This window comes from Hirundo rustica, chromosome W, assembly GCF_015227805.2.
Source record: "Hirundo rustica isolate bHirRus1 chromosome W, bHirRus1.pri.v3, whole genome shotgun sequence".
Lineage (NCBI taxonomy): Eukaryota > Metazoa > Chordata > Aves > Passeriformes > Hirundinidae > Hirundo > Hirundo rustica.
Genome location: NC_053487.1, coordinates 24777183 through 24804725, shown reverse-complemented (window position 1 = coordinate 24804725; position 27543 = coordinate 24777183). Strand labels below are relative to the sequence as shown.

Genomic DNA, 27543 nt, shown 5'->3' with positions numbered 1-27543 from the left:
CTGAAACTCCCCAGGTGCAAATTGAAGCTTTGTCCTCTTGTCCTGTCATTAGCTGCCTGGGAGAAGAGGCCGACCTCAACCTGTTGTCTTGGGGTGATTTTATAAAAAGACTGTATTCCCCTATCATCTGCTTTATGCCCAGAAATGGGTGCTGTAGCTTTAAGCTCGGGGGAGGGGGGGGGGGGGGAACCAAGGGAATTCCTCAATATGTGGTTTGTGTTCAGCTCACACATACTTTCCTGTTGGGGAGGATGATGCGAAGCAATATCTACACTTTCCCATTGTCTCTCGATTCTGCAGCACGGAGAGGGAGTACATTTTTTTTTTGCTTCTTTTTGTTAGCTGAGACAAGAAGTTTTTCCCAGACTGCATACAGCTTCTCTGGTGATTTCTGTGGCTTCTTCTGGAACTGTTCAGCTTTGCTCTGGTCTGAACACCAGAACATCACCGGGAGTCCCACGCAGTGAGTCCCGGCCAGGAGGTTGCAGGAATGCCTCATCCCGGCTCTGGACCTCGGGAAAAAGCCAAGCCACAGCTAAGGAAAGAACTCTGAATCCACCAGCTGTCTGCAGTGAGGAAGTTTAAAATATAACATCATTATTTTTTTTTTCCCATGCCCTATGGGCACTTTGTGTGTTAGATAAACAGTTTTTTTCACTTTCCTCCAAGAAATTCCTTTTGTATCAGTGGGGGAGGGAGTGCCTAAACCTGCCTTCTTAAGAGGAGACATTAATTTCAGGATGTTTCCTCCTGAACTTGTCACAAACCAAGACACCTGGCAACAACTTCCTTTCAGGTGGTTGTAGAGAGTGATAAGGTCTACCCCAAGCCTCATTTTCTCCAGGCTAAACAACCCCAGCTCCCTCAGCTGCTCCTCATAGGACTTACCCTCTAGACCCTCCACCAGCTTTGTTGCCCTTCTCTGAAATTGCTCCAGCACCTCCATGTCTTGTAGTGAGGGGCCCAAAACTGGACACAGGATTTGAGTATGGCCTCACCAGTGCTGAATACAGGGCAACAAGCTCTTCCCTGGTCCTGCTGGCCACACTATTGATTATACAGGCCAGGATGGCATCGGCTTTCTTGGCCACCTGGGCACATGCTGGCTCATATACAGCCAGCTCTCGACCAGCACCCCCAGATCCTTTTCTGACAAGCAGCTGTCCAGCCACTCTTCCCTCAGTCTGTGACACTGTGTGGGGTTATTGTGACCCGAGTGCAGGACCAAGCACTTTGCCTTGTTGAACTTCATACAGCTGGCATCAGCTCATCAATCCAGCCTGGCCAGATCCCTCTGCAGAGCCTTCCTACCTTCTAACAGATCAACACTCCTACCCAGGCCCCAAGGAGGCAGCAGACTTCCTTGTGAGATGGGTCCAATCGGCATACAGGGTGCTCCATCTCCCTCAGAAGGGAATCAATCACCTGCTACAATTACCCTTCTTTCTTTTTTAACACCCAAAGTTGTGATCTATCTGGTTCACTGACTTGTTCTGGGTAACCCCTCAGATAGACCTTCATCTCCATTATCATTTGCCTGACATTTTCATTTGTACAGGTTTTTTTCACTTTCTCCAGCCACACATTGGGTGCCAATATGGGTGTGGCTCAGCTTTCTCTCTCCGGAGCTGGGATGCAGTGTCCCAGACGTGGGCTCCTGGTGTTGGTCTGAGTTTTCAGAGTCGAGCAGAGATGAACAGTTCCAGAAGAAGCCACAGTCCTGGAAAAACTTTTGCCCCAGCTCACAGACGAGAAACTAGCTGGAAAAGCACAGCTGTCCTCCCTCTCTCTGCGCCACAGACAACACAGGAGACTGCAGCTGCGGTGAACCTGGAGGAGGACATGCAAAGAAAAAAAAACTTCCTAGAAAGGGTTCCACCACTCCCCCTCTTTGATCTTAAAGGCACAGAACTTATATCTGGACGAAAAAGCAGACCATAGGGAATACCGGACCATACAGTCACCCCAGGACACCTATACAAAAAGCATTTAGGCAGTTTTAGCTATTTGCAACCAAGGAGCAAATACAGCAGACTAAACAGCACACAACACAAATCCGAAGCGTGTGCACTTACAGGTCATATTCACAAAACTGTCTCAGATAATTATGGTTTAGCAGCAAAAGGGAAAAAAATAAAAATTCCATCAATACTTATTTGTCAGAGGAACCAGAAAAAAGGTATTGCTTTATAACTGGTGCAAAGCCAAGTCACCTCACTCTCAACGGGCACATGCAAGCAGCTTAATACAATGGATACATACATTATGCAAAGCCCCACCATTCTACTACCATAAAGAGCAGGTCACTGCCGCATTTGTCTTGTAAAGCAGATTGTAATTTTTTTTTCACTGCAGAAATACTCAGTTACACTGACAAGCGGAATGTTGACACAAGCTTCTGTTTACATAATTTTTCATTTCCCATATAAAAATTGGAAAAGCAGGTAGAGTACATGTGATAGAAGCCAGCAGTCTCTGCTTGAAAACAAAATAATTTGCAGAAGTTCTATCAATTCATAGCATCAAGTACTAATGTTATATTACCATTTTGAGTATATAGATGCAGTTCTTTAAATTCCATGCATACATCATAGCTTCAAAGCTGTGGTCAAAACTGGCATTTGTTAGTACATTGAAGCACCTTCAGCTTTCCAAGGCTGTGCATGAAATCCATTAGTCCTTTCAAAATTATTTTAATTATGATAGACAAAAGGAAAGGTCCACATGAGCCAAAGCTTCATGTGATTCTTTACTTGGACAGGTGCTGGTATCAGCAACAGGGCAGAGGGCAGTACATCAGAAAAACTGCTTTCAATAAAATAGCTAAGTATTCACAGAATCATATTGCAGACCTCCATTATGAAGCAAAGACTCACTGAAAAGCTCCCCCACTTAAAAAAAAAAAAAAAAAAAAAAAAAAAAAGCTCATATTTTTCTGCCACATTTTTAAGGCATAATTTTGATTATGTCTCAATAAAGTGCCTGTCAAGCACTTCCATGTATGTTTGTTCACCAAAACAGATATTTTCAGTTAGCATTAAAAATTATTTATTACTTTACATAACACAAACAGCAGGCAGCACCTCCAAGACATACAGCTCACCATAGTAAGGGATAAAACAAACTTTAGGATACAGTGACTCTAATCATGTTTTCTGCAGTATTTGTGAAAAATCTTACTAAAATATCTATGAGATCAAACCACAATATATTATAAAAACAATGTATAAAACAGTAGCAAGACAAAATGAAAGAGGTGGAAGGTATTATAAAAGACTTGGTGGATACTAAGCAGAAAAGCTTTATTGAACACCAATGTTCCAAGAACAATTTTTAGACTTGCTGCAGAAGTTTCAAGAATGAAGATGAGCCATGGAAGGGCTACCTAGGGATTGCTGCAGACAGAAAAACAGACACTACAGGTAGGGCACTCCAGGATGCATTTCTGTGGATTGAAGTTAATTTTATTGTTAACATGCATCTGTAGGTTTTGTTTTTTCAATAGCTCTGAAAGGTCTGACAATAGATGATTTCAGAAGCGAGGCAATTATCAGGAAGGTAGAGACAGAAATTTCACAATCCAGGTCACAACAGATGGATGCATTCCCTGCCTGCAGCCCTCCCAAACACAGTGCAGGAGACTACTTAGAGAGCAAAAAAGCTTCCAACCTGACCTTTCTTTGCAACTGCAAGAACAGGTAAAGAAATGTAAACATATTTTTCCTGCAGCAGTGATAAATGTTGCAACTCCACAGTAGATAAACATACTACATGCACAGGAGGAAAAAAATAGGAATTCTGCGATGAAAAATAAGACAACTGAAAAATAAAGCTATAGTGATACAGCACTAAAATTATCATAACTGCTCTACTCATTAAATCTAAGTAACATCTTCTGGGTGTTTCGTTCTTAAACACCACACATTTTTCCTAAGTTACTGTATGTTGCCTGCAGACAATAAGCACCTTTAATAGCTGCATGAGCAAGAGTGGTACACAGGTTGATAAGCCCTGGAACCACATACTGCTTTCTAAAGAAAGGGAAAGGGCCAAGAAGTAGTACAAATAAGACAAAATATTGTGGAGAGGAGAGGAGAGGAGAGGAGAGGAGAGGAGAGGAGAGGAGAGGAGAGAAGAGAAGAGAAGAGAAGAGAAGAGAAGAGAAGAGAAGAGAAGAGAAGAGAAGAGAAGAGAAGAGAAGAGAAGAGAAGAGAAGAGAAGAGAAGAGAAGAGAAGAGAAGAGAAGAGAAGAGAAGAGAGAACGCAGATTGACAAAGAGGGAACCAAAGGCAAATGACTGGCCTTTGATAATCTTTATCCACACAGTTTGCACTTTGGTTTAATTACATGGATGTATACTGTTTTTCCATGAATTCCCTTTAACTGTTAATGTGCACAGGAAAACTATTCACTAAATAGTATTTGGTGTCTTTAAATCCTAAGATTCCATACAAGCTGAATAGAAAGGGTCAAGCACTCCCTAGAGAGGAAGGAGAATGAAGAAGAACTAGGACACCAAGCAAAAGGACACTCAAGCCAACAGTGAAAGTTCTGCTTCTCAGGCTCAGGAACTGCTGTGGTAAAGTGTGATTTACAGAATAAAATTCTTTCCTGAGCAAAGGTGCCAAAACCCAATCTGACAATAACCACTTTGCTCTATATACTGACTTAATAATAAATCTAAAAGGAGCTTGTACAACTGAGCCACAAGGCTATAGCAAGACTGGAAGAAGGCTATTTGTCCCTCTTGTGAATCTGGGCTGTCAGGAGGGGGACACGCAAGATCTACACAAGAACCAGAAATCTCCATTCTGTTGTTAGACACCATCAGGAAAAGCACTGATGTTCTGGCCTCAGATACCAATGCACTAAAGTTCGCCTGCTGCACTTAAACATTATCTTGTCACTGCCACATACAGAAATGGGGTGGGGTATTTTCATCCTCTCTACTCAATCCTCAGATATTCATCTAGCCATGAGAATAGAAATCCATTAAATGCTCAGCATATCCCAGAGTATGCAATAGGTAGCAAGCACTGAAGCATAAAGTCAGAATTGTCAAAGATCAAAAAGTCCATATTATATCTGACAGGATTTAAGAAAAACTGATCTTACACCCTAAAGAAAATTATTCAAACACATCACTCAGTCTAAAATGCAATTTTACAAGAGTAATTTAGGGGAATAAAAAGGGGGGAGAGAAAAGAGTTGCTTTCAACAGTGCTTGTTTTGCATCTCACACCTCATCAAATCTAATGCATTTTTTTTTGGCTTTCAAAACATATTCCCAATTCTTCCTACTTCCTTCCTGATGTAGTCCTTGTTTTTATCAGGTATCAACAACCACTTCCCTTAAAACTCCCCAAATACCAAGGAAGACTCACTGTACCAGTTAGAGTTGGACAAAAAAAGGTTATATGAAATAAAGGACTTGCCAGGACATAGAATCCTTACAGTTGGAAAAGACCTCTAAGACCATCAAGCCCAACCCTTAACCTAATACTACCATCCATCTTCATCACTAAACCATGTCCCCAAGTGCCACATCCACACATTTTTTTAACACTTCCAGGGATGGTATTTCCACCACTTCCCTGGGCAGCCTGTTCCAATGCCTGACCATCCTTTCAGTGAAGAAATTTTTCCTAATATCCAAGCTAAACATCCCCTGGTGCAACTTGAGGCCCTTTCCTCTTGTGCTGTCACTTGTTACCTGGGAGAAGAGACTGACCCTATCCCTTGTAAAAATGTCTGTTTATGTAGTTGCAGAGAGTGATAAGGTCTCCCCTCAGCCTCCTTATCTCCAGACTGAATAACTTCACTTCCCTCAGATGCTTATCATAAGACTTGTTCTCTTGTCCTTTCACCAGCTTCATTGCCTTCATTGTTGTCACTCCAACACCTCTATGTTCTCTGTTGTCATGAGGGACCCAGAACCGAACACAGTATTTGAGGTGTGGCCTCACCAGTGCAGAGTACAGGGAGACACTACCCTTGTCCTGCTGACCATACTGTTGCTGATACAAGCCAAGATGCCATTGGCCTTCTTGGCCAACTGGGCACACACTACTCATGTTAACCTGACTGGCAATCAACACCCCAAGGTCCTTTTCCACACGGCAGGCTTCCAGCCATTTTTCCCCAAGTCTGTAGCATTACATGGGGTTGCTGTGACCTGAGTGCAGGACCCAGCAATTCACCTTGTTGAATCCCATAAAATTTGCCTTGGCCCATCAATATAGCCTTTCCAGATCCCTCTGTAGAGCCTTCCTACCCTTCAGCAGATCAACACTCACACTAAACTTGGTGTTATCTGCAAACTTACTGAGGGTTCACTTGATCCCCTCATCCAGATAATCGTTCAATATATTAAACAGAACTGGCACCAGTACTGAACCTTGGGGAACATACATATTTTTTGTTATGTTCCTGATATAACCTCAAATTCCTAAAGTTGACCAGGGTTGAGGTTTCATAAAAACAGTCCTTTCTATTTCAATCAAAATTATGTTTGTTTATAAATAAAACTCAGTCTGGTCAAATATATAAAACACAATGGATGTACCAACATTTTAAAAAGTTAAATGAAAACATGAATTGGTTTACAAAGACTAGACCTACTTGATTCTATAATTCTCATATTAGTCTGTGGGTCAAGAACAAGTCTAACATGATAAAAACAAAATGCTAAATAGAAAAATTATCTTAACACGTAAGTATTTAGACATAACACCTAGTCTCAGATACAGAAAGGAAAAATGTACACATATAGTGCAGCTCTCCCCTCAAAAGACTCAAAGCACCTTCAACAGCATTGTTTGCTGCAACATATACTTATGTAGTCAATTGAAACTGCCAATTCACTGGCCTTGCCCTGAAGTCTTCTTTCAGGAAATCTACAATGTCCAGCAATAAGTGCACTTAGAAAAATTAGTAACATTAAATGACAAGCAATATCATATGTTTTAAGAGTTCCTAAAATAAAAGGGCATATATCAGTGCAAGTATTACATATCAGCTGAGCAGCCCCATCTATACTTGCTTACTCAAACCAGCAATTTTAAGGTAATACAAGTTATTTCAGCTTATCAGGGGGAAGAAAGATGAACAACTCTCTCTCTATTCCCCTCCCCCCAAACACCAATATGTTCTAATGCTCATGTTCATAACAATAAATATCTCTGACATTTAAATATTAAACCTTTCTTCCCCCTCTCACATTTAAAACAGATATGTTCAAGACACCAGATTTTGATTACTCTGCAGTAAGTCCATTCACCTAGATGACACTAAAGAGATAGCAAATGCATACTTTCATGCTTTATTTGTTTTCAGAGAAAAAACCAATATCATTTTATTCTTCTACAATAGAAATTATATTAGGATGATTACCTTCAAAGTTTCCAATAAAGGCAAGTGGACATTGAATTAAATAAGCAAAAGATGTCCCAAGTCTTATTGTTCTGTTTTTAAAATAATTCCCCTTTTTCGAAGTCTCCCATAGCTCTTTAGAGTCATGTTAGCTCCTGCAGTTATTCTCTTTTTTGGGAGGGACATGGGGAGGGGTGTGACAAAAGAACAAAAAAAAGCCAGGAAGGACTTTGAACATTACCTATGTTGAATGTAACTGACTATATATCATGGCTGAGCAGCACATACTCCCTTTGGCTAGGGTGTAACTCTGTTATATTAAAATCAACTCAATGAGTTTCACTCTAATTAAAGCTCACTGAAGCAAACCCATCCCTTACCAAGCCTTTTAGAAAAGGGAAAAAAAAAAGAGATTTAATTTGGTAGATGAGGCAGAGTATCTGAGATTTTTCTATTAAACTGTTAATGCACAGTACTGTTTGAGCTGATGAATAATACTTCCAAGTAAACAATGTGCAGATCTATTTGGTAACTATCAACTTTTACCATTTAACCACTCACTGCTTCCACATTGCAGCTCTATACTTTGTTCTTGATACAAAGAGCAGCACTTACCCTGATTTGAAGAGGCATTTACCACTTAAGCCAGGCTTAGCACAGGCATCTCAACCAAAAATACTGTTTTCAGGAAGACTGTGCAAAAATGTGCTGCCACTGTGTCATGGGTTAGTACAGTTTAGTTTTTTAGTTATAGAAGAATGTAGAATAATTCTCCAGGTTTTTGCTTTAGAAAGGACAGGGACCTATCAGAGGGTTAGTTGGAATATTGGCATCTGTTTTGACCACTGAAAATTGTTGGCTACGACTTTGGGAAGTACCATATAAAACCCCTTGATTTCCTGTAGGTGAGTCTTTTTCCTTCTTTCCTTTGGACAGAGAGAGACAGGTAACATTGAGTTGGGCCTGCTGCTCCCCCCTTTTGGGGGGGAGCTGGCCTGAGGCCTGGCTGGATTCTATCAGCTCCCGGGGCGGGGGGAAGGAGAGGTTGCTGCTTTACAACAACTACTTTCTCCAAACTTCCCTGGAGCAGGGAGAGATCTCTGCCAGGCTTCTGATAAGAGCTATGGGCACCATTTAGGCTGAGGCTGCCCTGATTTACACCGAGGGGTGGGCTGAGAAAGCATTTATGATCCTGCCTAGGTTTTTTTTGTGATTCTGGACTGCCCGGGTGCTCTGATCTCTGATGTTTCTGCTTGAGTTCTTCCTCCCTCACCAGCACGGCCTTGAACATCTAATACCACAAGCTACAGAGGGAGAGACAAAGACTCTAGGCAGATTTAACACTTTCCTAGCAACATGAAGCTTAGAGCTTAGCCTTTCTCTAAGAGAGTAAGAAAAGACAGAGTAAACATAAAGAAAAAAACAGCATGAAATCAGTAGAGCAAGAGTAAAAAGACTATTAAGACAGAAAGTTGAAGAGTTAGTTGTTCCATTCTTACTTGAGCCATGGAAATGAACTCTATATTTAGATTATTCCTTTAAAACATGGGAAAGACAAGCATTTAGGGAGATGATTGTTTAGATTTGTGTGTAGATTTAAGCAAAAGTGTTTGTGATAGACTAAGTAATATTAATCCTATAAGATGCTTAAACAGAGATAGAGATGAGAAGCCCTCTGCGCCAGTGAAGAAGTGAGAAGGTATATCTGTACCTTGAGATAAAAAATCCTTTGCTTTAGAGTTATTCATCTTTAAAAAGTGACACCCCAGTATGCAAAAGTCTAAAACCCATGACCCATAAGCAGCTTGAGAACCTGTTACTGGGAGGGGTCACAAAGGCAAGTTTCTCCGAGCAGTTGTTTTTGTGACAGCTAAAAAACCCACAAGAGAACTGTTCTAGGTTGTCAGTAGGATCCATGACTCTAAAAGATACTCTTCCCCTAATGAATTGATGAAAGACTATTGTCAGATAGTGAAACTGACTGAAAATTACAAGTTTTGTCTCTTTATGTTGTTTTGTAAAAAAGTGAACAGTTTGTAAGGGGAGGGAAGAGTGTTTTTAGAGTTTCATTCTGTTTTATTTTTTTCCCAACTTTCTTTTTCTAGTCTTTTAGTGTGTGTTAATAAAACTATTTGTTAATTTTTAAGGTTGAGCCTGCTTTGTTTTTCTCCTAGTCTCTCTCCCACAGAAAAAAAGTGAGTACCAAGACCTGAATTTAGTGAACGTGAAACCACTACACACTGCCACAGAGAGCTTGATTCCTAGAGCTACCGTGAAAGATATATATTGTATTTAGCCAAGAAATTCAGTGATTTTGAATTTTGTAAGGAGCAGTATTGAGATTAGTAAAGAAATCTATGCTTTTGCAACTTTGTTATTTTAGTTTCTATAATTCTGTCATTTTAGTTGCTTTTAGTTTTAATGAGTGGTTAACTTTGTTTTAATAAAATAAGATGTTATAGGAAAGAACAGGGAGTAACCCAGGCTTAGATTGATAAATGTACTGCACCTGTACTAAGGGAGATTGCTACACCCCAGAAGGTTCAATCAAAAGGTTTGTTTTAACTAGAGGAGCCTCAGAGTTATTTTATAACTAGAGATGGATTAGATGTCCAAGGAAACAATTAGAACCATAAGACAATAAATGGGACACCATAAGAAGGAAAGGTGCATGCGTAAGGCTTGAAATGCCATCTGGAGGGTGGCATGACAAAGATAAAGGTGATGAAAAAGGAGACACCTCCTCACATCCCTCCTCAAAATGACCAGAAAAGGATGCTAGATGGCAGTATTGCTTCACAGAAGAACAGCAAGAGGACACATCATAGACCTGTATCTGATGAAATAATAGGAAGGGGTAAAAGTTGTAGTGTATATAAACCCTTGAAAGTCTTTGCTTTGTTTGACATTCTTGGCAAATAAATAACCATTTGTCTCTGATTTCTGGCCAGAATCGTTATTAGGGATGTTAATTCAACAACTCCTAAGTTGTTGAATTTTAAGCTTTGTGGCTTAGCCCTTTGTTTCATGATGTATCATTCTGCCAGTTACACGCACAGACATTCCCTTTATCTCTATGAAATAAAAGAATCAAAATTACCTACCACAGTTGTTTTCACAAAGCAAATTAATAACACCTTTGAGTTTACTACTAGAATCCCACTTGTTTATAGAAATGAGACCTATTATTTACTGCATGGCCAAATGTATGTTGAGTCTGGTATATTAGTTCCAGTCCCCTCAAGATTCAGCATTAGACTTGGTACCAAGTTTACTTCAGCCATATACATTGCCCTTCATTAAATAGCATTACAAATATATTGACTGACATACTCTTAACAGCTTAGCAGTAGTGTCACAAGCTTTTCACGATATATGATACTGAGTTAGCGCTTTTCAAAGTGGTTTTTGTTGTTGGGGGGAGTGTTGGGGGTTTTTTCAGTTGTATGGGGTTTTGTGTTGCTTTTGTGTATGCCCCCATGGTATTGTACCCACAAGGCAATGCTCTGCTTATTTGCATATTGGCCTGTAATTTTCAGGCATTCTTTAGACATTTCAGAACAGCCTGGGTTACCAATCTGGCTATATGGTGATCAAAAAGTTACTTTAAACTTTAAATACATTTGGAGCTTCAGTCAATTCATATATTTACCTAATTCAAGGGAAAGATAGCAATAAAGTATCTTAAGTTCACTACCATTTGGGAAGAGGGGTTTAAAATGATAGTTCAAGACCCCTACTGAGATTATAAAGACTATCTGTTAATGCTCTGACTAGATGAAGGAGAGTCCAGCTTTCAGGGACACAAAACTTCAAAATTATCTTAAGTCCACATATGTATACCACTTCAGACTCAGATAAGCAGCTCCCAACAGAATAAGAAGAAAGCTCAGCTGTCATGGGTTGGCACAGTTTAGTTTTAGTTAAGGAGAAATGTAGAGTATTACTCTATCAGGACTTTGAAATTGTTTTAGAAAGAACAGAGACTTATTAAAAGCTGAGATATTGGTATCTACTTTAATCACTGAGAATGTTGAATGTGACTTTAGGAAGTACTCATATAAATTCTGATTTTGTTTAAGTCGGTTCTTTTTCTTCCTGGCCAGCTGAACAGGTAACATTGAGTCGAGCCTGCTACTCTTCTTCCCCCCACCCCCCCCTTTTGGGGGGGAGCTAGCTCAAGGCCTAGACGGACACTGCATCGTCTCCCCAGGAGGAGAAGCTGCAACTTAACATCAACTGCTTTAAAAAACCTCCCCAGAGCCCCAGAACAAAAAAGGATCTCCTCTGGGCCCCTCATAACAGCTATGGGCCCGGTTGGGCCAAGGCCGCCCTGATTGTCACTGAGGGGTGGGCAGAACTCTCCCACCCTCTCCTCCTCCAGAGATTTCCAGACAAAGAAGAAAAGAGTAGAAAGAGGAAACCAGGCCAATCTAAGGTGCAGCTGCAGAGAGACTGCTGCCTGGGGCAGAAATCACATGGCCACTGCAGGCCTGGGCAGATTTAACCCTTTCCTGGCAACATGAAGCTTCCAAGTCTTAACCCTTCCCTGAGAGAGAGAAAAAAACCCAGAGTGGATGTAGAAAAAGCACCGCATGAAATCAGTAGAACAAGAGTGAAAGAATTAATAAAGTTTATTAAAAGGAGAAATTGAGGAAGAAAACAATTTTTAACTGGACTTCTCTAGTGTAAACTATGAGAAAATAAACTGTTTCTTATAACATCTTAATGTTGTTTGGGGAAATGCTAGTTCTAGTCAAAGTTAAGAATTAATGTAATTGAGATTTAAGTAGAAATCTTAAAGCCCCTTGCTCCTAGAGTAAAAGGAGGTCTCAGCCCTTGAGACAAAGATGATTTTAGAGAGAAAGTGATTTAAAGCCCACAGCCCCTGGGGTAAAAAGAAGTCTGTATTTCTTTTGAGATAGAGACAATTTTAGAAATAGAAGAAGAGAATCCTTGTTTTGTACTAGAGGAAGCATTCTTAAACAGTACCCCAGATACACTGAGAGGCCCATGAGTAGTCAGGGGAAAGGCTGCTAATAAGTGAAATAGCACAATCTGCAAAAATTCCGTGCGGTCACAGATTTGTGACATTGGGAGCCACAAGACTGTTTTTTGTCTTGTGGAAAATGTCCCCATAAGACTCTAGAGAGACTCCTCTCCCAAAGTGATGAAAGATTATGTTTAAATAGTGAAACTGACTGAAAATCACAAGTTGTATCTCTGTATGTTTTTTGTAAGAAAGTTAACAGTTTGTAAAAGAAAGGGTGTTTTAAAGTTTCATTTTGGATTTTTTCCCCAACTTTAGTGTATGTTAATAAAACTATTTGTTTATTTTTTAAGCTTATGCCTGCTTTGCTCCTCCTGATCCTCTCCCACAAAAAAAAAAAAAAAAAATAAACACTAAAACCACTACACTAAATTTAGCAAACAATTTAGCGAACATAAAACCACTACATCAGCTAATAACCAAGTGTCCTGGTTTACGGTAAAATTTTGGGAGGAAACCTCCAAATCGAGTCCCTCTAGAAAGCAAATTTAAGTGACCCCTCCCCCAACTGGTTTGGGAAAAAATTTCCTTAGAGAAAAGTGGAAAAAACTGTTTATTCAACAAGCAAAGTGTTCACAAGCATAAAAAATGAATATTATTAAACAATAAAACCTCACACCATTCTGAAGAGAGATGGCAAAATTGAGAAAGTCCTTGCTGTGGATTGTAGCTCAGCTCAGTCTCTTGTCAGTCTCTCTGGTGCTGGAAAATGCCGTCTTGGGCTCCAGTGGGCGGCAGGCGTGAGCTCCCAGTGTTTTTCTGAGTTTTCAGTCCAGAACAGGTTTTAACAGTTCCAAAATAAAGAAAGAAAAAACACAGTCCTGGGAACTTCTCTGCCTCAGCTAGCAAAAAAACTAACTGAAAAGCAAAGGAGAGCTCTCTCTCGCTGTCCATACTGCAGACAACACTGTCTGTGGAGGATGAGAGGGAGCAAGTGCAGTTTCTGATAGCAAACTCCATGCTTCTTCTTTTCCCCTCTTTCACTCTTGGAACCAGTCTTAAAGGTGTAGAACTTAATATCCAGCATAAACAGAAGAGACAATTAGGGATACAAGCATCATAAAGTCACCCCAGGACATCAAGATGGCACTAAATGATCTAGCCTTTCCTCAGCCAGCTGGTGTCCATTCTGAGCATTCTTTAGAAAAAAAAAGATGATTGAGCACAATCACTAAAGAAACTGAACCAAACGCAGGCAGCACAAAGAATTTTTTATGGAAAGAAACCAAAATCCAAGACAGCAGAGCTAGAAGACTAAAGTTAATGGAAGACCACCAAAAAATTAAACACTTGAGTACATCAGGGAAAAATGACATTTAAAGTTGATTTGGTAACAATAAATATTATACTGCATAAGTACAGGACAGAAACCAATCTGCAGATAGTTCCTGACATGAATCAGATTTAGTGGCTTTCAAGCTGAATTAAAAAAAAAAAAAAAAAAATTATGGTGCAATACAGGGTAGTTTACAAGACCCAGAAAATAATGCTACGTTCAATGCAACATCTGGAAGATCCTCTGTAGGAATACTGAATCCAATTTTGGTGCTACTCAGGAACCCAGTTAGTAAGCTTCCTTGGGAAAATGTTTTTGAAGGTTCTGGGGTCCATCAGTGCTGGTCACTTTTTAAGAGCCATCTTTTAAGAGCACAGGAGCAGGAAATTCAAAAGTGTCATAAGTCAAGCTGTAGTGGTTTCATGTTCACCAAATTCTGATTACCAAATTTAGTGTAGGGGTCTTAGTGTTTACTCTCTTTTTGTGGGAGACAATCAGGAGAAAGTAAAGCAGGCTTAAGCTTAAAAATAAACAAATAGTTTTATTAACACACGCTAAAAGAATGGAAAAGAAAAGTTGCAAAACACAAAACAAAATGAAACTTCAAAACACTCTTCCCTTCCTTTACAAACTGTTAACTTTCTTACAAACAACATAGAGAGACACAACCTGTGATTTTCAGTCACTTTCACCATTTAAACATAATCTTTCATCACTTTGGGAGAGGAGTCACTCTAGAGTCTTGTGGAGACATTCGCCACAAGACAAAAACAGTCTTGTGGCTTCCAATGTCACAAATCTGTGACCACACGGAATTTTTGCAGATTGTGCAGTCTCACCCATTAGGAGCCTTTCCCCTGGCTACTCATGGGCCTCTCAGTGTATTTGGGGTACTGTTTAAAAATGCCTTGTCTAGTATAAAACAAGGATTCTCTTCTATTTCTAAAATCGTCTCTATTGCAAAAGAAATAGAGACCTTCTTTTACCCCAGCAGCCGAGGGCTTCAAATTACTTTTTCTCTAAAATCATCTTCATCTCAAAGGATGAGACCTCCTTTTACCTCAGGAGTGAGGGGCTTTGAGATTCTTATTTAAATCTCAATCATATCAATCCTAAATTTTGATTAGAACCAGCATTCCCCCAAGCAACATTAAGATGTTACAAGAAACAGTCCATTTCTCCATAGTTTACCCCAGAGAAGTCCAGTTAAAAATGTCCACATTCTCAATCCCTCTTTTTAATAATCTATCAGTTCTTTTACTCTTGCTCTACTGACTTCATGTGGTGTCTTTTCTATGTCCACTCTGTCTCTTTCTTTTCTCTCTCAGGGAAGGGTTAGGCCTTGGAAGCTTCATGTTGCCAGGAAAGGGTTAAATCTGCCCAGGCCTGCAGTGGCCATGTGATCTCTGCCAGCAGCAGTGTCTCTGCTGCTGCATCTGAGATTGGCCTGGTTTCCTCCCTCCACTCTTTCCTTTCTCCATCTGGAATCACTGGGGGGGGAAAGAGCTCTGCCCACCCCTTGGTGACAGTTGGGGCAGCCTCGGCCCAACCGGGCCCATAGCTGGTATTAGGGCCCCCGCAGAGATCCCTCCCTGCACCGTGGCTCCGGGGAGGTTTTTTTTTAAAATAGTTGATGGTAAACTGCAACCTCTCCTCCCCCCGCTCAGAACCGATGGAGCCCTGCTAGGCCTGGAGGCCAGCTCCCCCCCCAAAGGGAAGGGGGGGGTGGGGGGAAAAGCAGCAGGCCCAACTCAATGTTACCTGTTCAGCTGACCAGGAGGAAAAAAAGGGCCTGACCTGAACGAAACTAGGATTTATATGGGTACTTCCCAAAGTCGCATTTAACATTCTCAGTGGTCAAAGCAGATGCCAATATCCCAAACTAGCCTTCTGATAGGTCCCTGTCCTTTCTAAAACAATTCCAAGGTCCTGTCAGGGAAAAACACTCCACATTTCTCCCTAACTAAAAACCAAACTGCTAACCCATGACAAAACAAGGCAAAAGGCCAGCTTAGCTGAGCAGGGATCTCCTCCTAGAACTTAGGTGGAAAAGTAAAGTGTATGGACATTGGAAGCAAGGACAGGTGACATGGGAGGACTATAGAGATGCTATTCAGCACCATAGGGAGAAAATTTGTGCAGACAGAGCACCATTAGGGGTTCAAGATGGCCAACACTCTGAAGGACAGCAAAAAGGGCTTTTTAATACGTTAACAGCAAAAGGAGAATCAGAGATAACAGTCTGTAGCTTGATGATGTCAGTCACCTCACAGGCACACAGACAAAGCAGAGACATTTACTGCTTTCTTCACCTCTCTTGTCAATACCAATGATGGCCTCTGGGACCCCCAGAGCCCTGAGCTGGAGGACCACGACTGTGAGACTGACAAACTCCAAGTCAACCCTGAAACTGTGTAGGATCTGCTGCTCCAGCTGGATTCCTATAAGTCTATGGGCCCTGACGGGATTCATAGAAGAGTGCTCAAAGAGCTGGCTGATGTCATTGCAAAACACCTCTCAATGATTTTCAAATGGTCTTGGAAATACAGAGAGGTCCCAATTAACTGGACTCTGGGTAACATTGTCCAAATTTTGAAGAAGAACAAGAGAGATGACCCTGGTAAGTACAGGACTGTGAGTGTCACTTCAGTGCCTGGCAAAATTATGGAGAAGGTTATTCTGGCAGCTATTGAAAAATGCTTGAGAGACAATGCAGTCATTGGTCACAACCAGCATGAGTTCATGAGGAGATAGTCCTGCTTAATTAACCGAATTTCCTTTTGTCCTGAGTTGATTCATAATGATATTGTATTCCATATCAAACTGCACCCTTAAAAATTGTTACTGTATCTTTAAGACCTGGCAGCCAGGGACCTTGAGGGAGGGGTGGTGCTATGCATGGGCATTTTTAAAATTTTTCTGCACAGCTTTTTCCTTTTCGTTTTTTTGGGGTTTGTTTTTTTTTTGTTTGTTTGTTTGGGGTTTTTTTGTTGGTGTTTTTTTGTTTTTTTTTTTTTTTTTTTTGGCTTGGAGAAGCTGCAGTAGTGGTCTTTGGACTGCCTTAAGGGCAAATTCCACATCTGCCTGTCCAAAGCCAGGGACATCGCATTGAAAGGAGTGGAGCAGCCCTGCTCCAGCCTGAGTCACTGTCAGCCACACTGAGCCAGAGAGAGGAAATGCCGAGTGGCTTCAGGCCAGCTACTTCACCTGCCATGCCCGCTTTGCTGTGCCTTGGCGTGGGGAAGCTCTTCATCTGCTGCTGGAACTGCTCCATGAGACTCCTGCCTTCCCGAGGGGGGATGTGATGCCTTCTTGTCCCTTTTGTCCTGCAAAGCCCGAGGTCGTCCCTGCTAGGCCCTGTATTGGGATCAGGTATTTCTGGCATTTTGGGTCTCTGTTCCAGTGGGGTTGTGGGATTTAGCAGTTTGATATCTAGTGGTTATTTACTGTTTTCCCCCCTGCTTGTTGGCATTCTGTTTGTTAATAAACAGTTATTTGTCCACTTTTATGTATATAAGTATTCAACCCTGTCTTGATTTGAGACAAATTGGGAGGAAATGTCCTGCAACAGAAGGCAGGTTTCAGTAACCCCTCCCCCACCCAGGTTCAGAAAGAATTTTCCTTGGAGGAAAGTGAAAAAAAACGTTTATTTAACAAGCAGGGTGCTTACAGGCATAAGAAAGAATGAATAATGTTAAATAATAAAACCTCTCGCTGTGGAGAAGAGCTTGTAGATTCGGAGTCCTTTCTGGAGTTGTGGCTCAGCTCTCTCTGGGATCCAGAGCTGGCCTCTGGGGCGGTGTGGGGGGCCCCGGTGACGTTCTGGATGTTTCAGACTGGAGAAAAGCTGAACAGTTCCAGAAGGAGAAGAAGCAACAGTCCCTGGAAAAACTTCTTGCCTCAGCTAACTAAAAAACTAGCTAAAAAGCAAAGAAAAACTCTCCATCTCTCTCTCTCAAAAAAGCCAAGAGAGCTGGAAAAGACAAGCGAGTTATCTGTGTTTTGAATACAGCCACTAAAAGAATTCCACCACCTTCCCCCCTCCTTCGAACTTAAAGCTACAGGACTCATATCTGGGCATAGAGCAGACAATAGGGGGTACAGCATTATAGTCAGCCCAGGACAGTCCCTTATTGGTGGAAAGCAATTGTTGGAACCCCTAAAGGGAGACAACTCATTCCAGAGTGTTCTCTTCTGAATTGTCTCAAACCAAGACACCTTTTATGACAAGGTGACCGATCTAGTTGACCTAAGGAAGCCAGTAGATGTGTGGTATTTTGGATTTTATCACAGCTTTTGATAGAATTTTTCACTGTATGCTTCTGGAAAAAATGTCCAGCATAAACCTAGACAAGTCCATAATGGGTTGTGTGAGCAAATGGCTGATGGGTCAGGCTCAGAGAGTTACAGTAAGTGGGGTTACATCAGGCTGAGAGCCAGTCACCATCAGGGTTCCTCAGAGCTCAGTTTTAGGGCCAGTGCTCTTTACTGTTTTTATAAATTATCTGGATGCAAGAATCTACAGAACATTAAGTCAGTTTGCTAATGTTACTAAATTAGGAGCTGTGGACTCTCTCAAGGGTAGAGGCATTACAGAGAGATCTAGACAGACTAGAGAGCTGTGCAATCACCAATCATATGAAATTTAACAAGAGCAAGACCCAGATTTTCCTTCTGGGATATGGAAATCCTGGTTATCTGTACAAATTGGGAAACAAGCGGCTGGAGAGCAACCCCATGGAAAGAGATCTGTGGATTTTGGGTTAATGGCAAGTTAAACATGAGTCAACAGCATGCCCTGGCAGCCAAAAGGGTCAACCAGGTCCTGGGGTGCATCAGGCACAGTATCCCCAGATGGTCAAGAGAGGTGACTGTTCTGCTCTACTCTGCATTGGCATGGCCTCACCTCTAGTACTCTGTGCAGTTTTAGGTGCCTCAATATAAGAAGGATATAAAGATATTAGAGAGCATCCAAAGGTCAGCTATGAAGATGGTGAATGGTCTAGAGAGTGTGGTGGTTTTGCGTGGCTTGATTTTTGGTGAGGAGGGAAGAAGTGGAATCATGGAAGTGATTTTCTGTGAGGAGCTGCTAAAAACTTCCTCTGTGCTTGGCAAAACCAATCGCTGGCTGGCTCTGAGAATAGGCACACTGCTAAGCCAAGTAGAAAAGCTGGGGCAAAGCCTCTATGATAACATATTTAAGAGAGGAAAAATCACAGGAAGCTTTTTTCTTTCTCCCCTCGGAGGGGTGGTGAGGGGCCCACCAAGCCCTTTCCTGGCAGGTCCACCAGGCCCCTTCGGGGGGGGGGGGGCATCCCAGCACCGCGAGCAGCCACGTGGTCGAGACCATGCAGCCGAGGCCAGGAGCAGCCGCTGCCATCCCAGTCCAGGAGCAGCCATGCAGCCAGGACCACAAGGCCAGGGCAGGGCTGCCAGGATGGCGCCATGCAGCCGCTGCTGTTTCGTCATGGCTTGCAATAAACTTTATTTGCTTAGCCGCTTTTAGCCAGCCATGCTGCAGACAAAAGGGCAGAAGTGGCGGCAGCAGCTTTTCCTTCTGGGTGCACCGCATGAGGAGAGGGGCTGAGTGGAGCCAGTGGCTGGTGTGGCCCGGTGCAGTGCCAGTGGGAATCACATGATCAGCAGCGAGAGGCATGGCGAGCAGTTCCCCAATGCGGAGCCTGGACGGAATCAACTTTTCAGCGCTGCAGAACTCTATAAAAACTTTTCAATTGATAGAACTCGAGAACAAACAAATATACAGACACCAATTCTCTCTAGAATCAGACAAAAGGAAAAAACCCACGACAGAGAGCAACTTATGTGACAGCAATGAAAGACAGTAGGGTCTTTGCATGCATCCTCCTTATACACACACCTCTTCTCTCTTTCCACAGTCTCTGATGGGCAGTGTGTTTTGTCCTAAGGTAAGAACACCAGGTGGGTATTGCAGGAATAACTGCTCACATAATGCATTCCAGAGATGGGGAGCTGAGATGACTGAGATTGACTTTGGTGCACATCAGCCTGCATAAGGGTATAAAATGCTGCTGGAGCCTGGACCAACTGGGTAAATTGGTCTCCTGAGACTGCAGGCAGCAATCCCCTCCCTGAATGCCTGCCAGGTATGTCCACCCCAAAGACTGGGAACACTCACTTTTCACTTTTGTACAGGTGAGTAAAAAGTTGCTAAGATCCAGTTGATGTCAGATGAAGTTAAAAGTCTCAAAAAGTTCACAGCAATGATGGGTCGGTTGTGAAACTATGTCAACAAGGTGCCAGAGCAATGGAGCAGTGAAAAGTCCCCAAGAACAGAATACTATAAATCCTTATTTCATTGACAACTAATTGTCCAAATAGATTTAAGTGGAAACTGTAACAGAGTATAAAGTTAAATAATAACTTGGTGCAGTGGTTTCACGTTCACTAAATTCTGGTCTTAGTACTCACTCTTTTTCTGTGGGAGAGAGACTAGGAGAAAAACAAAGCAGGCTCAACCTTAAAAATTAACAAATAGTTTTATTAACACACACTAAAAGAATAGAAAAAGAAAGTTGGGAAAAAAAATAAAACAAAACAGAATGAAACTTCAAAAACACTCTTCCCTCCCCTTACAAACTGTTCACTTTCCTACAAAACAACATAAAGAGACAAAACTTGCAATTTTTAGTCAGTTTCACCATCAGACAATAGTCTTCCATCAATTCTTTAGGGGAAGAGTCACTCTTGAGTCATGGATCCCACTGACAACTTAGAACAGATCTCTTGTGGGTTTTAAACTGTCACAAAAACAACCGCCCGGAGAAACCTGCCTTTGTGACCCGCCTAGGAGCAGGTTCCCAAGCTGCTTATGGGTCACGGGTCTTAGACTTTTGCATACTGGGGTGTCACCTTTTAAAGATGAATAACTAAAGCAAAGGATTTTTTATCTCAAGGTACAGAGATATCTTCTCACTTCTTCACTGGCACAGAAGGCTCCTCACCTCTATCTCTGTTCAAGCATCTTATAGGATATTACTTAGTCTATCACAAACACCTTTGCTTAAATCTACACACAAATCTAAACAATCATCTCCCCAAATGCATATCTTTCCCATGATTTAAAGGAATAATCTAAATATAGAATTTATTTCCATGGGCTCAAATAAGAATGGAACAACCAACTCTTCAACCCTCTGTCCCAATAGTATTTTCACTCTTGCTCTACTGACTTCATGCTGTTTTTTTCTTTATGTTTACTCTGTCCCTTTCTTTTCTCTCTCAGAGAAGAGCCAAGCTCTGGAAGCTTCATGTTGCCAGGAAAGGGTTAAATCTGCCCAGAGTCTCTTCTCTCTCATGGTAGCAGTAGCTCCTGGTATTAGATGTTCAAGGCCACGCTGGTGAGGGAGGAAGAACTCACACAGAAACATCAGAGATCAGAGCACCCAGGCAGTCCGGAATCACAAAAAAAAACCTAGGCAGGATCATAAATGCCTTTTCGGCCCACCCCTCGGTGTAAATCAGGGCGGCCTCAGCCTAAATGGTGCCCATAGTTCTTATCAGAAGCCTGGCAGAGATCTCTCCCTGCTCCAGGGAAGTTTGGGGAAAGTAGTTGTTGTAAAGCAGCAACCTCTCCTTCCCCCCGCCCCGGGAGCTGATAGAATCCAGCCAGGCCTCAGGCCAGCTCCCCCCCAAAAGGGGGGAGCAGCAGGCCCAACTCAATGTTACCTGTCTCTCTCTCTGGCCAAAGGAAAAAGGAAAAGGCCCACCTACAGGAAATCAAGGGGTTTTATATGGTACTTCCCAAAGTTGTAGCTGACAATTTTCAGTGGTCAAAACAGATGCCAATATTCTAACTAACCCTCTGATAGGTCCCTGTCTTTTCTAAAGCAGTTCCCAGGTCCTGACCCAGAAAATCATTCTACATTCCTCTAGAACTAAAAAACCAAACTGTACTAACCCATGACACTTGGTCATAGCTGATAGGATGGAAATATAACCTAGAATTACCTTAGATGATTATAATGCTAAAAGACACACCCCCAAGTGTTATAAGTACATATTATATTATTGGCTTTTTGCAAATATTAAAAATTAATGCTGTATGTATAATGTTGGAAAACTGCTGTATGAATATAGTTTCTTTTATTTCTGCTATTAACAAAACTTAGAAATAGTAGTGTAGTATATATATTTATTTCTTGGACTATAGCATGTTATGTAGAATGCTTTTTTGTTCATGTAGCTAACTCAGGGAATAGTAAAGATAATCGGGAAATTCCTCACATTCTTGGATTATCCTATCTGGATGAAGATAATGTTGACAGGCCCCAGAACCCCAAAGGAAGAATTTATTGATCCTCTGTTATCAGGGAGTGGGGTGACAGGATAGAGCCACAAGGAGAAATAAAAATGTTGACCTGCAAGATGGAATTTGGGGTGGGGGGGTTGAAACCAAGCAAAAGAACTTCTAAACTCAAAGGAATGTTTGAATAATGCATGAGGGTCTATGAATGTGCAACATGCTGATACATTTAAAGAAGTGTTTTCTGAGTTAGTGCTGTGCTCTTGGCTGAATGCCAAGCACTGGGCCATCATTTTTAACCCTTTTGGTTTTGTGTCTCTTATTGTCTTTATATTAAACCTTCTAAATTTTACCAAGAAAGTAAACTTCATTTTTCACACAGGGAAATTCATATATGTAAATTATAGTATTATGAACTGGACCAAGACCACCACATGCATATTAAGAATATTGTTAAATAAGCATGAGAGACCTGTTTCTGTATCATTCTTTCTTTGTTACCTTTTTGTATAAAATACTCTGCCTGTTTCCTAAAAGGTATGCCATCTCTGTTAGATGCCTGGCACCCTATTCTGCATAGCTGTAATAAAATCGAATATCTCGACTCAGTGTGTTGACTGGCTCCTTCACACTGAATAAAAGAACCCTGCTTTAGGGACAACACAGACAAATACAGATATAAAATCCTAAAGTAGCTACACAGGTGCTTTCTTGGTTTCTAATTGTGAATTCTGCAAGGCCAAAGACTGTAACCCTGTACATTTCTAGATGAAAATGGTTATATTACAACCCTTTAGTCATAGACTATTTACCAAATCTGAGACTAAGTGGACTGAGTCACACCTAGACTTTTCTGAGAAGTTTAGAAAGCAGGGGGGGTTTCAGTTAAGCTTGTGACTCAACAGGAGGGACCACAACCTGTTGATACTATAATCCATTGCAATAAACAATAGAGTTATTATTTAGATACTGTATCAGTAATGTTTAGATACTGTATTAGCAATAAATCTAATCATAATAATCCACATAACTACTGTGTCTTACTTTTTGAGCTTTCTCTCAACTACTTTGTGGTAACTTATGAGGAACAGTTGAGGTCACTTAGTTTTTCAGCTTGGAGAAGAGAAGGCTGAGGAGTAACATCATCACAATCTACAACTTCCTGAAGAAGGGAAGTGGAAGGGAAGGTGGTGATCTCCTCTCTCTCTGGTGACCCGTGATAAGACACAAGGAAATGGTATGAAACTGCATCAGGAGAAGTTCAGATTAGACAGTAACAGAAGGTTCTTTGCTGAGAAGGTGGATGGTCACTGGAACAGGCTCCCCAGGGAAGTGGTCACAGCACCCAGCCTGTCAAGAGTTCAAGGACCGTCTGGATGACTCTTAGTCATGGTTTAGTGTTAGTTAGCCCTGCAAGTAGCGGGGAGTTGAAGTCAATCCTTATGGGTTCCTTTCAAATGGAGATATTCTGTTATTCTACATGTATAACTGTGGCAGGACTTGCCCCCTACCACAGAAGAGCTTATCTATTCTGTCTATCAGCTGGGGCAATAGCTCCAGGCATTCTCCTCCCTCACATGAATTGATCAGATAACCCAGGCCAGCTTGTCTGACTAGTGAGTTGTCTCTGGCTAGTGAGTTATTTCTCTCTCAGGAGCTAGGGATGGAATTTCCAGTTGTCAATAAACAACTTGAGAACAAGATGTGGGGAGATAAACTGGAATTCCTGACAGACACTTCACTTTACAAACAATAAAAGCTACAGAAACTTTCAGAGGCAGAAGTCTCCTACACACACCCTAGAAATTAGTGGGACTTCTCCCCGAAGTTTGGATGCAAATTTCATGCATACTTTCCTGGGAACTGAGGGAAAGGATTCTATGTGTACTTGGTCATCAATTCGGTGGTAATTTACATTGACTCCTAATCATACTACTTCTTCCCTAGCTGTAATATACGTACATTTTATCATGCACTGTTTTTTTTAATCTACTAGTAGTTCTTTTTTTTATCCTGTTTAGTAAGTAAGTCTGTTAAAGTCTTATGTCTTTTTTTTCCTTGTGTCTATTCAATAAATAATCCATGTTGTAATAGACCTGATCGGTCATTATTAAGAACTTGCAAGCGAGAGTGGTTTTGGGGTGCTGGCCACCTCAATAAAGCTGCTGCCTACTTCCAGAAACCTGGACAAAGGCAGGGACCATCCAAACTCTTCCTTCTCATTCGTAACAATAACCCAGATGCAAATGTTTCATTGTGCTATGTACTGTACTTGCACTCAACACTTTGGAGCAGTGCCTTTCATCTGAAAACATAACAGATGTTTTGTATGTTACATATTTTTTAAATATCTGACCTTCAAGCCCTTTAGGAAAAATGAAAGTAACAGAATTAATTGGAAGAGATAAGGCATAGATCAGGAAAACTGAATGAAAATGCTGATGAACAATAGGGCCTTAAAAAACAAGGAGACAAAAGCCAGTAATCAGATACAGTTAAAGCAGCCAAGTGAACAAACAGATGAGCCTAAAAAACAAATCAAAACCTAGAAGAATGGACTCTACGACTAAGAAGTTTAAAATTTGTGGCATCTAGATAACAACCAATTCAATAATCAGTGAGAGAGGATAGCCAAAACAATTAAAAAGTCATTCAAACATAATGCAAGCTTTTTCTTTTTCAAGCTAGAGAGCTCAAGAAAGGTTCAGCTGTTAGCTCACAGTTCTCTAAACTCTTGTATATGAAGGATAAGCAAATCAATTCCTTTGGAACATAACTCACATCATGGCTTCAATCTTGCAACTTTTATCTTTCAGAAATACCTTGAGTACTTTAATGACTCTACACTGAAGCTTACAAGTCTCTGCAAGCACCATTAGATCTAATGAGGGACTGAAAAAGGAAATCAGAAAAAACATATATACCTTGTGTTGCTCTATTGCATCTACCCACTGTTGTCTGTGGTCTGGGTCCTGAGCTCGGAGGTACCAAACACTGTCGTTTACACTGATATCAAACCTGCATTCGTCAAAGTCATGAGGCTGTGGAAGAATGTAAAAATAGCTAAAATTATCATAATGATCAACAAAATCTCACTCTAGAAATACTGCAATTAGAAAAACTGATCAATATTGCCTTGAATTCATCCTAGATTTTAAATTTGGTTGCATGTAGCTGTCTCAAATAATGAACATAATACACTTGCATAATAAAAAATGCCAATCTTCTGAAACAGAAAAGCCAGTTTAGTACAGTTTTAACAAAATTGTCACAAAAAAGCTCCACACAAACAGCGACCAAACATTCCAAAGGAATCCTTAAGCAAAATAACTACTGGACACAGCCAGGAAAATATTGTATTTTAAATTCAAAGCAGGAAAGAGAAATTAAGGTTATTGCTATCAATATTAATTTCCAATGGAAGAAACACATACACCATAGCAAAAAGCACCAGGATAAAGCCATAAAACCAGAATACATTAAAATGACAAGGAAGGCAGGAAACTAAAGGAAGCTGTGGCACCCTCTGCCTCAACTACCTTAACTAAGAGGACTGTCAAATAATTGGGAGTAACATGTAACCCCTTCCCATATGACCACTCAAATGCATCCATGTTTCAGTTCATATGCCTCAAATAGTAAAATGCCTTTAACAGCATTACAGTGAAACTAGTTGTAATGGTTTTAATTTAATAAAACTGGGCGGAAACACCAATCAATGTAGGGATTTTAGTATTTATTCTCTTTTTGTGGGAGGGAGAGATTAGGAGGAAAACAAAACCAAAACAAAGCAGGCTTAAGCTTAAAAATTAACAAAAAAAATTAGTTTTATTAACACACACTAAAAGAATGAAAAAAAAAAAGTTGAGAAAAAAAGAAAACTTAAACTAAAACAGAATGACACTTTAAAACACGCTTCTATCCTCTTACAAACTATTAACTTTCTTATTAAACAACATAGAAAGACACAACTTGAGATTTTCAGTCAGCTTCACTATTTAGACATAATTACTCATTACTTTTTAGGAGACGAGCCTCTCTAAGATTTTTTTTTGAAGATGTTTGCCACAAGACAAAATAGTCCAGTGCTCCCAATGTCACACATCTGCTGCCGCCCAGAGTTTTCGCAGACTGTGATGTTATCAGCAAAGCTTCTCAGTGTATCTGGGGTACTACTTACGAATACTTCTTCGAGTCTAAAATCATCTTTGTCTCAAAGGCTGAGACCTCCTTTTAACCCAGGAGCGAGGGCTTTAAAGTTCCCAAATAAATCTCGATTACATCAGTCCTCAATTTTGATTAGAATAGCATTCTACCCAACAACACTAAGATGCTGCAAAGAACAGTCCATTTCTCCACAGTTTACCTTAGAGAAGTCCGGTTAAAAATGTCCACTTCTTCAATCCTATTCCAATATTATTAGTTTTTTACTTCTAATCTAACTGACTTCATTTGGTGTCTGTTCTACATACCCTCTGTTTTCTTTCTTCTTTCTCTCAAGGAAGAGTTGTGCTTTAAAAGTTCCATGTTGCTAAGAAAGAGTTAAATCCGCCTGGGCCTTCAAGGGCCATGTGCACGCGCCAGGCTGCATGAGGCTGAAGGAAAATACAAAGCTGTGCTGTTGGAGTCCAGGGCATTCCTTTGGTTGCCCTGGAGGGTCAGGGACCTGGGCAGGGGGGTCTGGGACCCCAGCCCAGAGCTCAGAGAGACACTGGCTTTGATTTCAGTCCATGGGAAAAACTTCCTACACTGAGAGAAGGTTTACAGGCCACAAGAATGTGAAAAAATAGTAGTTTAGCTTATCACAGGGTGAGAAAATAGTAATTTTAGGTTCCTAGCATTGAAGTGAATGGGGACAAGATGGAGAATCTGGAGCGTTGTCTCCTTCTCCTTCTCCTTCCCTCACTTCATTGCTGCATTGACGTGGCACAAAGTAGTTAGTGAGGATTGGGTCAAAGTAAAGATGACCTTTTTAGTAATAGCGATAGACATTGGTAAGAAATAGTAAACAAGAAATACGTAGTAATTAGTATAAAAGATAAGGACAACCCAGCTCGGGGGGAGACGTGAGGAATCCATGCAGCTGCGAACATCTTATCGGACTCCAAGAAAACTGTAAGATAAGAAACAATAAACAAAGTATGCAACATTGAAAAATCTGAACCTGAGAACTCCATCTCTTCCTTCGGCTTGGCTCGGAGCTGTGCAGGGGAGCAAAGGACCCTGAAACTGAGATGTTAATTTTGAGGAACTAAGGATTTTTTTAGGAAAGTTAAGATAATAAGTTGCTGAATTAGCTGAAGTAGATAGGTAATCTTTGTTCGCAGTTAACAGAAGCCGGATCTTAGATAAGCTACCCCGGATCTTGTAACTCATTTCTTGTCAGGTTTATGTTTATGTAGTTGTCCTTGTAATGAAAAACAAAATGTGGTAAATAGGACATAAGATAGCTGCAGATTTCCTGCTTAAAGGACCCATTGAACACAGGAAACTGTAAGTTCTACCAAGGAATCATTTGTCACGAATGCATTGAAAAGGTAGAAAGGTCAGGACGAGGAAGAC

At 41.0% G+C, this 27543-nt stretch overlaps 1 protein-coding gene across 8 annotated transcripts in view; it reads right to left on the bottom strand.

The window, feature by feature from the left end:
• Nucleotides 1-27543, bottom strand: part of LOC120764890 (ceramide transfer protein-like) — a 160509-nt gene that overhangs the window by 82217 nt on the left and 50749 nt on the right. For all 8 annotated transcript variants that reach the window (XM_040089008.2, XM_040089004.1, XM_040089005.1 and 5 more), the window contains one exon: nucleotides 24906-25022. In XM_040089008.2, coding sequence (XP_039944942.1) covers nucleotides 24906-25022 — 117 coding nt within the window. The remainder of the gene's footprint in view (nucleotides 1-24905; nucleotides 25023-27543) is intronic.